The 15,134-nt window shown below is 45.3% G+C and overlaps 1 protein-coding gene across 2 annotated transcripts in view; it reads right to left on the bottom strand.

Moving 5' to 3' along the window:
* NSG1 (neuronal vesicle trafficking associated 1) overlaps nt 1-15,134 on the bottom strand; it is a 116,809-nt gene that overhangs the window by 49,415 nt on the left and 52,260 nt on the right. For both annotated transcript variants that reach the window (XM_040335415.1, XM_040335416.1), the window contains one exon: nt 11,292-11,408. In XM_040335415.1, coding sequence (XP_040191349.1) covers nt 11,292-11,408 — 117 coding nt within the window. The remainder of the gene's footprint in view (nt 1-11,291; nt 11,409-15,134) is intronic.

Here is a 15,134-nt window from a genome sequence, read left to right on the forward strand (position 1 = left end):
AAAGGAGAGCACCAGTGCAAACAAATCCCCAAAGGAGAGCTCCAGTGTAAACAAATCCCAAAAGGAGAGCTATAGTGTAAACAAATCCCCAAAGGAGAGCACCAGTGTAAACAAATCACCAAAGGAGAGCTCCAGTGTAAACAAATCCCCAAAGGAGAGCTATAGTGTAAACAAATCACCAAAGGAGAGCTCCAGTGTAAACAAATCACCAAAGGAGAATTTTCGCAGAATTTTTTTATGAGGGGGGGCATTATTTTATGGTCACTTGACCCCCCCTTGCCCCTACCTGCACATGCCCATGCAAAGGAGAGCTCCAGTGTAAATAAAACACCAAAGGAGACTCCAATAGCTGGATTCAGGTATCCTTCAGGTATCCTTGCGGCGGAGTTGCGTATCGTATTTACACTACGCCGCCATAAGTTAGCAAGGCAAGTACTGTATTCACAAAGTACTTGCCTGCTAAGTTACGGCGGCGTAGCGTAAATGCAGCGGGCGTAAGCACGCCTAATTCAAATTAGGCTGAGGGGGCGTGTTTTATGTTAATAAAGGGTTGACCTGACGTGATTGATGTTTTTTAGGAACGGCGCATGCGCCGTCCGTGTACATATCCCAGTGTGCATTGCGGCAAAGTACGCCGCAAGGACCTATTGGTTTCAACGTGGACGTAAATTACGTCCAGCCCTATACACGGACGACTTACGCAAACAGCGTAAAATTTTCAAATTTCGACGCGGGAACGACGGCCATACTTAACATTACTAGTCCAGCTATTTGATGGAATAACTATACGCCTGAAAATGCCTTACGTAAACGGCGTATCTGTACTGCGTAGGGGCGGGCGTACGTTCGTGAATCGGCGTATCTAGTGATTTACATATTCTACGCCGACCGCAATGGAAGCGCCACCTAGCGGCCAGCCTAAAAATTACACTTTAAGATACGACGGTCTAAGACACTTATACCGCTCATATCTTAGCCTAATTTAAGCGTATCTAGTTACCAGAATACGCTTAAATTTGCGTCGGCGCAGATTCAGACTTAGGCTGGCGTATCTACTGATACGCCAGCCTAAGTCTTTCTGAATCTGCCTAATAGTGTAAACAAATCACCAAAGAAGAGCCCCAGTGTAAACAAATCACCAAAGAAGAGCCCCAGTGTAAACAAATCACTAAAGGAGGGCTCCAGTGTAAACAAATCACCAAAGAAGAGCCCCAGTGTAAACAAATCACCAAAGGAGAGCTCCAGTGTAAACAAATCACCAGTGATTAATTTAATCACTAGCTGCATATTGATATGAATCGATGGCATTATCACTTTGTAGACATGATTAATTTCCACTATCACCTGTCTGACTTCAGCCTTCAGCTGGCCTTACATATATTGAAATTCGGCTTATTCAGCAGGGACTAGGGTTGCATTTGTACGAGAACTTGTACTTGTGAAAATGCTGCAATACCTGATACCTTTGTGTTGCAATTTGAGCCTATACACAATGAATGGGTCCAAATCACACCACAAAGAATGCAATATAAGCCATAAGCCATTAAAATTAGTTATATAATTAAAGACCACCTTTTAGAAAAAAAAAATGTATGTATATTTGCAGGAAAAAAAAACATTTATTAACTTTTTGCAAATGAGACTGCAAAGCATTACAACTGCCAAAAGTAGCTGGGGGCGCAATTCAGGAAGTGTCAATGGACTACAAGTGTAGTTTGTAGCTTACCTACAAATCACCAAAAGAGAGCTCCGGTGTAAACAAATCCCCAAAGGAGGGCTCCAGTGTAAACAAATCCCCAAAGGAGAGCTCTAGTGCAAACAAATCCCCAAAAGAGAGCTCCAGTGTAAACAAATCACCAAAGTAGAGCTCCAGTGTAAACAAATCACCAAAGGAGAGCTCCAGTGTAAACAAATCACCAAAGGAGAATTTTCGCAGAATCCGCAGAATTTTTTTATGGGGGGGGGCATTATTTTATGGTCACTTGACCCCCCCTTGCCCCTACCTGCACACGCCCATGCAAAGGAGAGCTCCAGTGTAAATAAAACACCAAAGGAGACTCCAATAGCTGGATTCAGGTATCCTTCAGGTATCCTTGCGGCGGAGTTGCGTATCGTATTTACACTACGCCGCCATAAGTTAGCAAGGCAAGTACTGTATTCACAAAGTACTTGCCTGCTAAGTTACGGCGGCGTAGCGTAAATGCAGCGGGCGTAAGCGCGCCTAATTCAAATTAGGCTGAGGGGGCGTGTTTTATGTTAATAAAGGGTTGACCTGACGTGATTGATGTTTTTTAGGAACGGCGCATGCGCCGTCCGTGTACATATCCCAGTGTGCATTGCGGCAAAGTACGCCGCAAGGACCTATTGGTTTCAACGTGGACGTAAATTACGTCCAGCCCTATACACGGACGACTTACGCAAACAGCGTAAAATTTTCAAATTTCGACGCGGGAACGACGGCCATACTTAACATTACTAGTCCAGCTATTTGATGGAATAACTATACGCCTGAAAATGCCTTACGTAAACGGCGTATCTGTACTGCGTAGGGGTGGGCGTACGTTCGTGAATCGGCGTATCTAGTGATTTACATATTCTACGCCGACCGCAATGGAAGCGCCACCTAGCGGCCAGCCTAAAAATTACACTTTAAGATACGACGGTCTAAGACACTTATACCGCTCATATCTTAGCCTAATTTAAGCGTATCTGGTTACCAGAATACGCTTAAATTTGCGTCGGCGCAGATTCAGACTTAGGCTGGCGTATCTACTGATACGCCAGCCTAAGTCTTTCTGAATCTGCCTAATAGTGTAAACAAATCACCAAAGAAGAGCCCCAGTGTAAACAAATCACCAAAGAAGAGCCCCAGTGTAAACAAATCACTAAAGGAGGGCTCCAGTGTAAACAAATCACCAAAGAAGAGCCCCAGTGTAAACAAATCACCAAAGGAGAGCTCCAGTGTAAACAAATCACCAGTGATTAATTTAATCACTAGCTGCATATTGATATGAATCGATGGCATTATCACTTTGTAGACATGATTAATTTCCACTATCACCTGTCTGACTTCAGCCTTCAGCTGGCCTTACATATATTGAAATTCGGCTTATTCAGCAGGGACTAGGGTTGCATTTGTACGAGAACTTGTACTTGTGAAAATGCTGCAATACCTGATACCTTTGTGTTGCAATTTGAGCCTATACACAATGAATGGGTCCAAATCACACCACAAAGAATGCAATATGGTGCGATTCCTGTCTGAATTGCATGTGGTTTCCCCCCTTGCCATAGTGACTTCAGCCGGGGTTCACACAGGAGCAGTATGGGAAACCCCATGCAATTCAGACAGGAATCACACCACATTCCTGTTCAAATTGCATGCTATTCTTTCCAGTGCAATTTAAGCCCAATAATTTAGTATGGGCTCAAATGGCACTGCAAAGGTATCGGTACTCAGTATTGGTAAGTACTTGAACACAAGTATCGGTACTTGCCAATAAAAAACAGTATTGGTGCAACCCTAGCAGGGACCTGCTGAATTTCAATCCATGTGTGTCCACTGTGGTTGAACAGAATTGGATCTACTGATTGACTTCTGTTCAGGGATGGACTGGCCATTGGGACTACAGGGAGTTTCCCGGTGGGCCGATGGCTCAGTGGGCCCGCTTCAGTGACAGCAGACCGCCGCCCCCCTCCGCTCCTCTGTCTCTCCCTTCCCGCATCGCTCACCTCCTCTCCCTTCCCGCAGCACTCACCTGGGGGGAACAGAGAAGCAGGGGAGGACCAGAGGAGCAGGGACAAGGACAGAGCAGCATGGGGGAGGGGACAGACAGCTGACTCAACAGCTATGGCCTGGGAGTTTCTCACTTCTGCCTAATCTTGTCCCATAAGGGGGGGGCACCGAACTGATTATTTTCCCCGGGTGAAATAATGTCTAGCTTCCCCACTGGTACCGCTGGTACCGCCTATAAAAGTTCTACTCTAATAAAGTAGAACGGCTAGTGGCTAGTGAAGGGGGAGAGGGGGCTTGTGTGGCCGGGGGGGTGCAGGAGTTGTCCGGCCACCATGAGAAAGACCTGTCAAAGTGAGCCAGTCTGGATGAAGTCCAGGGCCAAATTTTTGTCCCAGTCCAGCCCTTTTTCTGTTCAACCAGCCTGTTGGCATTTTATTGCTCAATCAGTGCTGCAGCACTGATCTGTGTATTCTGATGGTGGGGAAGTCTCCCAGATGTCAGAATACCACGATACAACCAGGGAGGATTGAGAGTGTGGATGGGGAAATCAGGTTGGGTTTTTTTTTTTGTTAATTCAACCTGCTGGTTAGATGAAAAAAACTGAACTATCTATGGCCAGCTTTAGTCCACAGAGCAAATTCTGAGATGACAGCCATGTGACATGCATTGTTTTAGGTAAGAGCCATGTCAGACAGGGGACTTATTCGCAGCGATCCACTGATCTAACTCAGTCACTCATTGATTGGGTTTGTGCAGAACCAGCTTGCCAGCTCTGCGTTCACCCATGTCTTGGCTACATATCGCTGGACGAGAGTGATTTGTGGCAGAACATGACAGCCTGATGTTGTAGCACTAGTTTAACATAATGCTTCTCAGTGACAAATCACCAGCAACTATAGTGATTAAAGATTGAATTGCTAGCTACAAATTGCTGTTAATCACTGGCATTAGCAATATGTAGCCACGAGGAATCACTGCAATGAAATCTCCGGTCTGATGTGACCGTAAGGCTAACTTCAAACTGGTGGCAAAGGGGTGGTTTATTTGCATTTTTACTACCCCCAAACCTCCTACCACAGAACCCGCTATGACAGGGGCAAATTTTACTTGAAACATTGCATTCGGCAGATATGTGTTGCTTGCCAAAACATGCCCATTAAGATCAATGGGACCGCACTGCACTACAACTAAGTGCCAAATGCTTGCCCTGTTGTTGCCCTACACTACTGCAATGTAAAAAAAGCCCCCTCGGGATCTAAAAAAAAACAGGCATTTAGCAGGACTCCCTGAACACATGTGCAGCACCCTCTAGTGTGTGCTTGTAGTAGAGGAAGAGTAGGAAAACGTATATTCTGGCCAGGAGTCATTTAATTGGGTCAGGGTTACTAGAGGCCAGGGCTGGATGACTCATCCTGGCAGCTCCTTCTGGTGTCTGGAAGGTTGGAGAACCTTCTAGAACTAGAGGGCAGAGGTTAGAAGGAGCTGCCAAGAATGTTTATGGGTACCCCCTAGTCTGGCGGGAAGGTGTTCTGGCTTGGGCGGGGCTCGGGTGCTGGAAGGATCCTGCCAAAAACACAAAGGGAGGAGGCTTTCTTGGAGGCATGGGAGCAAAGAGAGGACAGAGTGAGTAATTCAACACTGTTGGGGACTAACAAAGGGGGGGACTACCAGTCTCCCTTGAAGACAGTGGTTAAGGCTTCTAACTTTCCCATAGAGATCTCCAGAGTGTCAGCAGATTGGGCTGATGTAGAGGCAGCCAAGAGGGCTTGTGAAAGAGGTAGCTGCAGCCAGGTAAGCTAGCACCGCCTGAAGAAGTGGTGCTGGTATCAGTGGCCACAGAGGAAGTGGAAGGAAAGGTTACAAACTGTGTCACTCCACATGTGCTACTTTTAAGAGACTGTGAGTTCCTGCCTGTAAAGGGCTGTTACTGAACTGACAAGGAATCTGCTAGTTCCCTTAGAAGTGAACCAACAGAAGCTGTGCTTGAAAAGGAACAGTGTGTGCAGGAGGAAAGCTGAAGAAGTCTGTATATAGGAAGTTGTCCCTTAAGTTCCTATTGAAGTCAAGTGGGCATTCCATGAACTCCCTATTCCAGGGAATGGACTGACCATTGGGACTACCCGGAGATTCCCGGTGGACCGATGGCTCAGTGGGCCGGTCAGAGGCCACCAGGGAGCCGAGTGAGTGCCGTGACAGGAGAGAGAATACACGCTTCCTGCGCTACTCTGCATACTGGCTGGTAAACGATGTGCACCATAATATGCCCTGTGCCCTAATGTTCTATGTGCCCTGATGTGCTATGTGCCCCATGTCCTGATGTGCCCCATGCCCTGATGTGCACCAGTCCCTGATGTACCCAGTGCCCTGATGTTCCATGTGCCCTGATGTCCCCCGTGCCCTGATGTGCTGTGCCTCAATGTGGTGTGCCTCAATGTGGTGTGCCCTGATGTGATGTGCCCTGTTGTGCCCCGTGCCCTGATGTGCTGTGCCCTGTACCCTGATGTGCTGTGCCCTGATGTGCTGAGCTCTGTACTGTGCCCTGATGTGCACTGTACCCTGATGTGTTGTTCCCTGGGCCATCCTGGATAAAGTCCAGGGCCACATTTTTGTCCCAGTCCAGCCATGCTACTCTGCAAGGGGCGGGGGATGATTTTAGCAATAAAGTACACGTCCTCGCGGGGCGTGTTAAAACAAATGAAGGGCGGGATTTGCAATGTTCCCCGCTAAGACCTGTACTTTATTGCTAAAATTACCCCCGCCCCTTGCAGAGTAGCACTAGCATCAGGAGCGTACGGCATGTGTCATAGTCAGTGCGCAGGTGCCGTGTAGAGCTGACTCTCAGCTCTACATCTTCAGCTATTTTCGGAGGCTCAGTTGAGTTCGTACTGCGCAAGCGCAGTACAGGGGGCACTTATCCGCCAGGGGAACTTTTTCGGCAGTACACCGGCTCTCACTGCTGTCAGTCTGCAATCGTGATGGGGAAAACTACCCTGCAGTAGAGCGATCTGAAAGCGATGCTTGAACCACTCATGGAGTGCAGCATGTTAGGGGTGACGTTGATGGTGGTGTGGAGGATGGTGGACAGCTTTTCCCCCCGGATGCCTGCATACTTAGTTGTGCCTGTTTTAATCATCAGCCATGTGAGTTTCTAAATGTTGTACCTTCATTAAATGTAACCATATTGCTACACTTAGAGGCGCCTCTCCTCTCTTTGTGACATGACACTACTTGTATATCAAGACATCGCCTGTATATCAAGTCAAAATTTATGAAAAAGTTTTGCTTGTCTTGCAAAACGCTCTCAAACCAAGTTACTCTCAAACCAAGGTTTTACTGTACATAAATAACGTTGAAAAAAGACCCATGTCCATTGAGTTGAAGCAATAACATTTAATGACTCTAAAAACACTATAGTGTCCCTGCTAGTATAGCATTCCAGATAAAATGTATTTTCTGTGTTTTCTGACTACTGCTCCTTCCCTGGCCGCTTCCTTCCCTCCTCCACAAATCAATAGCGCGGGGCCTTTGTGCAATGAATTGTGAGATGCTGACAAATGGACGGTCAGGAATCGAGTGGCACAGATGTCTGGGGGCCTCGGATCAAAACTGTCATTTTCACAGAAAAGTATATTAGCTAATGCTACAAATGGGCTTATAAACGGGGGCTGACGTATGCGAGTGCTTCTGCTGCGCGGCTGACCTGGATATTGCCGGAAGTGATGATTTCAGCCAGTGCGGTGATACTGTAATTACCAAACTGCTCCAGACCCCCTGAGGATATTGGTTCATTTATAAATATAGATGTGTATCAGTTGTCCGGAGTCAGCACTCTTCTCCCGCCAGGTACAGTGCATGCTGGGAAAAAGATAGGACCTCCGTAGTTCATCTTCTATAGATTAATTCTGTCACGCTACACTCGCAGATATTCCAGAAATGCCAGCCAAGCAGTTTGGATTCATAAACAAAATTTATCCCCAGTAATATAGAGAATGTGTAATGACCTGAGAGATGAATATCTCTCCTACCAGTTTATTGCAGATTATTTACTTCCTTAAAGCGATATTAAACCCAAAACCACAAATGTATCTTATTGCAGCTTACCAGTGTTAGCTGCATTCGTTTTATTTTTTTACTCGCCGTTTTCCCCTGGTGATCCACATAGCTCCCAACTTTCCCTGATTTGGAACAATGTCCCTCTGTCCCTCATTCCTCTTCATTTGTTCCTCATTTTGGTTTGATCTATATATTTGTATATAAAATGTACTTTTTATCTATTGTGACAGGAAGTCAGGTAAATCTGTGGGTGTTGTCACAAACGGGACATACATTTCTTGTTTAGACGATACACAGATGGTTATCGGGCGTCGGCTACAAATGTGGCCAGGAAGGCTAAGGGCCGTTGGAAGACTCCAGCTGTTCAGAGTGAGGCAATTAAAGGCCTCTATACAGTAGCCCAGAGGATTACCACTAATTGGCTGCATTACTCCTAAAGCTGTGTGAATAGGAGAGCAGTGCCAGAAAGTCTCCTGATGAGGTGAGGAGACCATTGACTTTTTCCTGTGTTACAAATATCAAAAGACTACTGTTTGTGCTGTATTGTCTACCCAGCAGTGGGCTGTGTTAGACTTCATAGATAGGTTCCTGTGTGGAAGGTAGACGCCCAGAGTGGCTAGGATTTACTTTATGTTTGATTTTGTTTATGCGGTTTGGATGCTTGCAATTGTTTTCCAGCAAGATGGAAAAATAAACCAAGAACTTTGTTTTCAACCGTCTTCGACTGCCAGTCTGTATAAATTCAGTGTGTGGTGAACCCATCCAAGGGGTCACACACCCCGCTACCAAGCTAACCCCTCACACTATCAAAAAGTGTATCCCAGCGCTAAACCTTTCATCTGATTTCTAAATGGCAGCATTTGTAATTTCCAAAAGCCAATATAAAGGAATAGTAGTGGTAAAAAAAAGCACTTGTGGGTTTAACCAATCTTGTTTTTTTTTGTACAATTCTCCTTTAAGGGGGCGTGGCAAGGGGTGTGTCTTATAACTGCACACCTTTGCTGATCGGTATCCCTCATTCCCATCTCAAAAAGTTGGGAGGTATAGATCTGGGCAGTAACACACCTCTTGTATTGGACCCCTTTCACACTGGGGCGGTTTGCAGGCGCTATTGCGCTAAAAATAGCGCCTGCAAACTGACCTCAAACAGCGGCTGCTGTTTCTCCAGTGTGAAAGCCCCGAGGGCTTTCACACTGGAGTGGTGCGCTAGCAGGACCACTCCAAAAGTCCTGCTAGCCGCATCTTTGGAGCGGTATGTTTACCGCTCCTTCCCATTGAAAGCAACGGGAAACCGTGGCTATACCGCAGGCAATGCGCCTCTGCAGAGGCGCATTGCCGGCGGTATTAACCCTTTTTCGGCCGATAGTGGGGGTAAAACCGCACCGCTAGCGGCCGAATACCGCCGCAATTCCGACGGTAAAGCGCCGCTAAAAATAGCGGCGCTTTACCGCCACTGCACCTCCCTCCCCAGTGTGAAAGTGGCCTTAGAGTGCTTCCACTCTAGATGAAGGAGCACAGGGGGCACAGTAGACAGCAGCATTGTCAGTCTGGGTGAAGGGGAGTGTTAAAGTGATATTAACCACTTCAGCCACGGAAGATTTGGCTGCTCAATGACCAGGCCATTTTTTGCGATACGGCACTGCGATGCTGTACCCAAACAAAATTTACGTCGTTTTTTTCCCACACATAGAGCTTTCTTTTGGTGGCATTTGATCACCTCTACTGTATAACACAATATTTTGTACTTTGTGCTATAATAAATATCCCAATTTCTTTTTAGAAAAGCATTTTTTTTCCCTCAGGTTAGGCCGATACGTATTCTTCTACATATTTTTGGTAATAAAAATCACAATAGGCGTTAATCGATTGGTTTACGCAAAGGTTATAGCGTCTATAAAATAGGGCAAAGATTTATGGCATTTTTATTATTTTTTTTTTCTTACTAGTAATGTCGGTGATCTGTGTGTGTGTGTTCTAAGGCCTCTTTCATACTGAGGTGATTCTAAACTGCCAGTAAAAACAATGAGCGCTTTTGAAGAGCTTTTCAGGCGCTTTTGAAGAGCTTTCCATTCACTTCAATAGAGAGGGGAGTTTTTTCACCACCCTGCCAGCACACTGCCCCAGTGAGAAAGCATTCATTGATTTTAATGGAAATATGTTTTCGTGAGCTTTTTAGGCGCTGTTTTTTGAAAATCACCTCAGTGTGAAAGTGGTCTAACTGTGGGGGGTGGGACTGACTAGAGTAGATGACAGATCGCTGTTCCAACTAGTAGGAACACACAATCTGTCTCTTCTCTCCTCACAGAACAGGGATTTGCGTGTTTACACACACACACACACGTCCCTGTTCTGGCTCTCGTGCCCGCAAACCGGCCACACGCATCAGCACCCCCGCAGTGCAGCAGGCGCGCGCCTGCTATCCCACGTACAGCTACGACAGCTCGGAAAATCATGCCGACCTGCTGCCGTATGACGGCGGCTGGTCGGCAAACGGTTAAAGCGGGAAGTCACGCTCTATGTGTCCATTCGTTAAAAAAAAATTAGAACCATTTATCATTTTCCTTCCACTTCACAATTATGTGCCATTTTGTGTTGGTCTATCACATAAAATCCAAATAAAATACATTTATGTTTTTGGTTGTAACATGGCAAACTGTGGACAATTTCAAGGGGTGTGAATACTTTTGAATTATGACCACCCACCATAATTGGTTGAGGCATGGACTCTACCTCTGAAGACCTCTGAAGGTGTATGTATATATATATATATATATATATATATATATATATATATATATATATTGTGACAGGAAGTCAGGTAAATCTGAGGGTGTTGTCACAGACGGGATATACATTTCTGCCTTGTTAGACAATACATCAATTGTTATTAGGCGTCGGCTGAAAAATGTAGCCAGGAAAGGTTTGAGGCCGTTGGAAGACTCCAGCTGTTCAGAATGAGGCAATTAAGGCCTCTATAAGTAGCCCAGAGGATTACCACTAATTGGCTGCATCATCCTGAGTCTTTGTGAGTAAGGAGAGCAGTGCCAGAAGGTCTTCTGTGGAGGTGAGGAGAGGATTGATTTTTCTGTGTGATAAAAATCAAAAGACTATTGTTTTGTGCTGTATGACCAGCACTGTCTACCCAGCAGTAGGCTGTGTTAGACTTCATAGATAGGTTCCTGTGTGGAAGGTAGACGCCCAAAGTGGCTAGGATTTATTTTATGTTTGATTTTGTTTATGCTGTTTGGATGCTTGCAAAGATGGAAAAATAAACCAAAAACTTTGTTTTCAACCGTCTTCGACTGTCAGTCTGTATAAATTCAGTGTGTGGTGAACCCATCCAATGGGTCACACACCCCGCTACCGAGCTAACCCCTCACAATATATATACACATATATATATATATATATATATATATAGTAAATGAATATATATATATATATATATATTTTTATACAAAATAACAGTAAAAAAGATGCATATACAAAATTTAGCGCTTACCTTGAACCTTTCAGACACTCCTTCACTGATGCTGATTGTAAATTCTGCAATCTTAGGAGGGCGAAATTTTCCTTTCTTGTGGTCCCTTTCATATTCGGTCTTTGTTTTCACCACAACCTGTTAAAAAGAAATTAGAAGTCATATTTTGCTATTGAAAAATAAGATCTCATATTCTGATTGCCTGGAAATTCTGCAATTCCGGATATGATATTTGAGTGATATAAAGCATTGAACTAATATTATATTTCCTTTTTCAAATGGCCATTCTGTTTGTCTACATTATTCCCGAAATGTTCTCCCTGAGTAACTACAATCAAGAAATGAATTGTATACTGAATGAGAAAAGGACCAGATTTTAATAAGGACTTTAAGCAAAGCATATCATTTAGCAATGAATGTAAATGGTAAATGGCCATTTTCCTTTATGTTGGTGTTCAAATTTTTTTCTCTTTTTTTTTTTCCGCAGAAAACTAGAAAACTGAATTTTGTGGTTGTAACAGCAACTCAAGCCTGTTAATGAAACAAAGCTGTGTCATTGGACACAAAGTGACCACCCATATAACATTCTGACTGCAAATATCCATACCGATTGTTAACTTTCAACAAATATATGTCTGCAGAACACTTTTCAAGAGAGAAATACTTAGAACATGTGGGAAGGTGCAGCGTGGTGCAGTGCCAGTAAACACTAAGCCCAGGTTCACACTGATGCGGTGGAGGACACCGCATGTAATTCGCACAGGAATCGCACCACATCCCTTTGCGAATTACATGCAGTGTCTCTGGGGTGCAATTTAAGCCATTTGTTTGGACCGCATTCACACCAAACTCGTGCAGGACCCTTTTTCATCTGCGCCAGATACGGATTGCATGCGTGCGGTTTTTGTAAACTGATGTTGGGGTGTCGTTAACTTAACATTCGGTTTGTATGAATGGGTTGTGATTTTTCTGCGGTGCGGAATCCGCAGTGAATTCGCACCACATCTAGTGTGAACCTGAGACTCCGAGTCCATTTGCAGAGTCCAGAACTTAAAGCGGAGGTTCACCCTAAAAACAAGTATATACCATTCAATCCAGCATACTGCTGACATGTACAGTATGCGTTTTTTTTTTTTTTTTAGGGTTTACATACTGTAGTATAGGTATTTCTTTCCCCGACTTCCGGGTAGTGAATCCCGCAGGACTGGGCGTTCCTATTTGAGACTAAGTGATTGACGTATGACAAAAGCTTGCCCCCCCGCGCATAAAGCGCTTTACCAGTTTCCGAAAGAAGCCGAACTGCGAGTCGGCGCTATACGGCGCCTGCGCACCGACGTTCGGCTTTTTCCGGAAACTGGTGACGCGCCTTTTGCCTTTACTTTCAGCAATTCAAAACAAGCAGATGGAAAGGCACCGGACCGGGACCACTCACAGAAGGCAACAGCAGTGTGAGGCAGAGCTTGGTCTCAGATGTGCCAACAGCATCTGTCTTGACGGGCAGAATGCAGCCTGCCCGGCTCATACCCAAATGAAGAGGTTTCCAGGAAGGATGGCATATCCCTAACCTTTCCCTTCTCGTCTAGAACCTCTCTCTATCACTAACCACTGTCCCTTTCAGACAGGTGACCTGTCCCTACACTACCCACGCGTGAAATACGTGCCAGGCCTGAGAGCCAGAGACTTAAAGGGGCTCAGCCTGACCCAAAATGGCTGCTAGAGCCACATGGGGCGAGAGCATTCAATAGGATAGCTCCCCCAGTGACCCAGGAAACCATAGTGCAACCCTGATTCTCTTGACTTCCTCTCTAACTGCAATACCACTGCGGTTGAGCACCACCTACAGTGGAGAAAATAGACTGCACTCACCTATGAACATATAAAAGCATGTTAATATTTTTATTCTGGCAAGGGGGTTCTCTTCAGGCCTGGCTTGTAAAGCACAGAAGAAACACATATTAAAGGGACTAATCAATAAGGTGATACACACGTTATCCATACACTGCACATTGGTGATGTGGATTCAAATACAAGGGTGGCAATACTTTCCTTTTGCAGTCTGCACGCCTCCACTGTGCCTCTTGTCTTTTCTAGGACAGCTATCAAATATCACACTATGGCTTTTAGGGATCTGTAATTTATAATATCTTAATTAAAGGTCTGCATAAAGAGAAGCTTTTTTGGTGCAGATTTGTGTCCACTGCTCGGTGTGCGAGACGACCATCCTACAAAGAAGATGTGGCAGTCCACATGTAAAAGGAGAGCTGAACACCAGAGAGGGCGGCATACAACATGTATGTTCTTAATTGCTACTGGTAAGTTTTCATGCCAGGGGAGGGTCGGTGGAAGACTGTAGTCAGAGCCTTAGTGAGAATCTCTGCAAATGCACTGTCTGTTTGTGTCTGTGTCAGATCTAATTACTGTGTAGTTCTCACCTAAGTACTGAGAGACTCAGGGATTGTGGGATTTGTAGTTTCTTCACAGGAAATATTCGTTCTTAGACAGACATAGGTCATGCATTAATCTGTGCATTGCCATGCCACATGTTTCAGGTTTGAACACAAACAGAAACTTCTGACACCAGCATGTGAAGATTTATGCCTAGTAAACACGGCCGGACTTTACGGAAAAAAAGTCAGACTGGCTTTTTTTCTCAGAAAGTCCGACCGTGTGTAGCCTCCATCTGACTTTTTTGGACGGAAATCCGACCGACCGAAGATAAGAGAACCAGTTCTGACTCACGGCAGACTTTTGCACGGTCAAAAGTCCGACCGTGTGTACAAGGCATTACTCTACTATAGGCTGTTCATACAGGACAACAAATGACACCATGAATCTATATCAGGGGTCTCCAAACCTACTAAACAAAAGGGCCAGCTTATTGTCCTTCAGACTTTGAGGGGACCGGACTGTGGCCCGTGTGAGTAGAAAATTCCCCAGAGTCAATGGGAGAAAATTACGCCCCATCATTAGTGGAATGAATAATGCCCCACTGTTGGTATCAGGGGACGGAATAATGGTGTCAGTGTGAGGAATATTGCCCCATTGTTGTTGTCCATGGGAGGAATAGTACCCCATTGTTGGTGTCAGTGGGAGGAATATTGCCTCATCGTTGGTGTCAATGGGATCATTTGTACCCCATTGTTGGTGTCAATGGGAGGAATATTGCCTCATCGTTGGTGTCAATGGGATGAATAGTAACCGATTGTTGGTGTCAGTGGGAGGAATATTGCCCCATTGTTGGTGTCAATGGGATGTATAGTACCCCATTGTTGGTGTCAGTGGAAGGAATTTTGCCCCATCATGTTGGTGTCAATGGGATGAATAACGCCTTGTAGCAGTGGGAGCAGAGGTGTGCGCAGTCTATTGCATTAGGGTGTGCACCCCAAAGCTCAAACACAAAGCATAGTAAACTGTGTTTACTGTGCTTCAGTTTGTAAATAAACACAGTGAGTGTGTTCACTGTGTTCATTTAGAAAGGGAAGGGGCCGGTAAATTACATATTGACTAGGCCTTTCCCCCGCTCTCCATCCTGAACATCCCCTGGGAGAGCCGAGGGGAGAAGGGGGAAGCCTTGGCAGTAGGGGAAGTTGGCACCGCACAGAGTAATTAGGGTGTGCCAAGGCACAGCCGGCACACCCCCTGCGCACGCCTATGAGTGGGAGGAATAGTACCCCAAGGGCTGGATAGCAAAGGGCCACATCCAGCCACTGGGCCACAGTTTGGAGACCACTGATCGATATGATCAATGCTCACCTTATGCAGGTGAAAAGCACAAGGTGCAGGTAGGAAGGTGTATAATGCATTTAAAGTGGGAGTTCACCCAAAAAATGTTTTTTAACATTAGATCGATGCTCATTTTGTCTA

The sequence above is a fragment of the Rana temporaria genome, chromosome 1 (genome assembly GCF_905171775.1).
Source record: "Rana temporaria chromosome 1, aRanTem1.1, whole genome shotgun sequence".
NCBI classification, from domain to species: domain Eukaryota; kingdom Metazoa; phylum Chordata; class Amphibia; order Anura; family Ranidae; genus Rana; species Rana temporaria.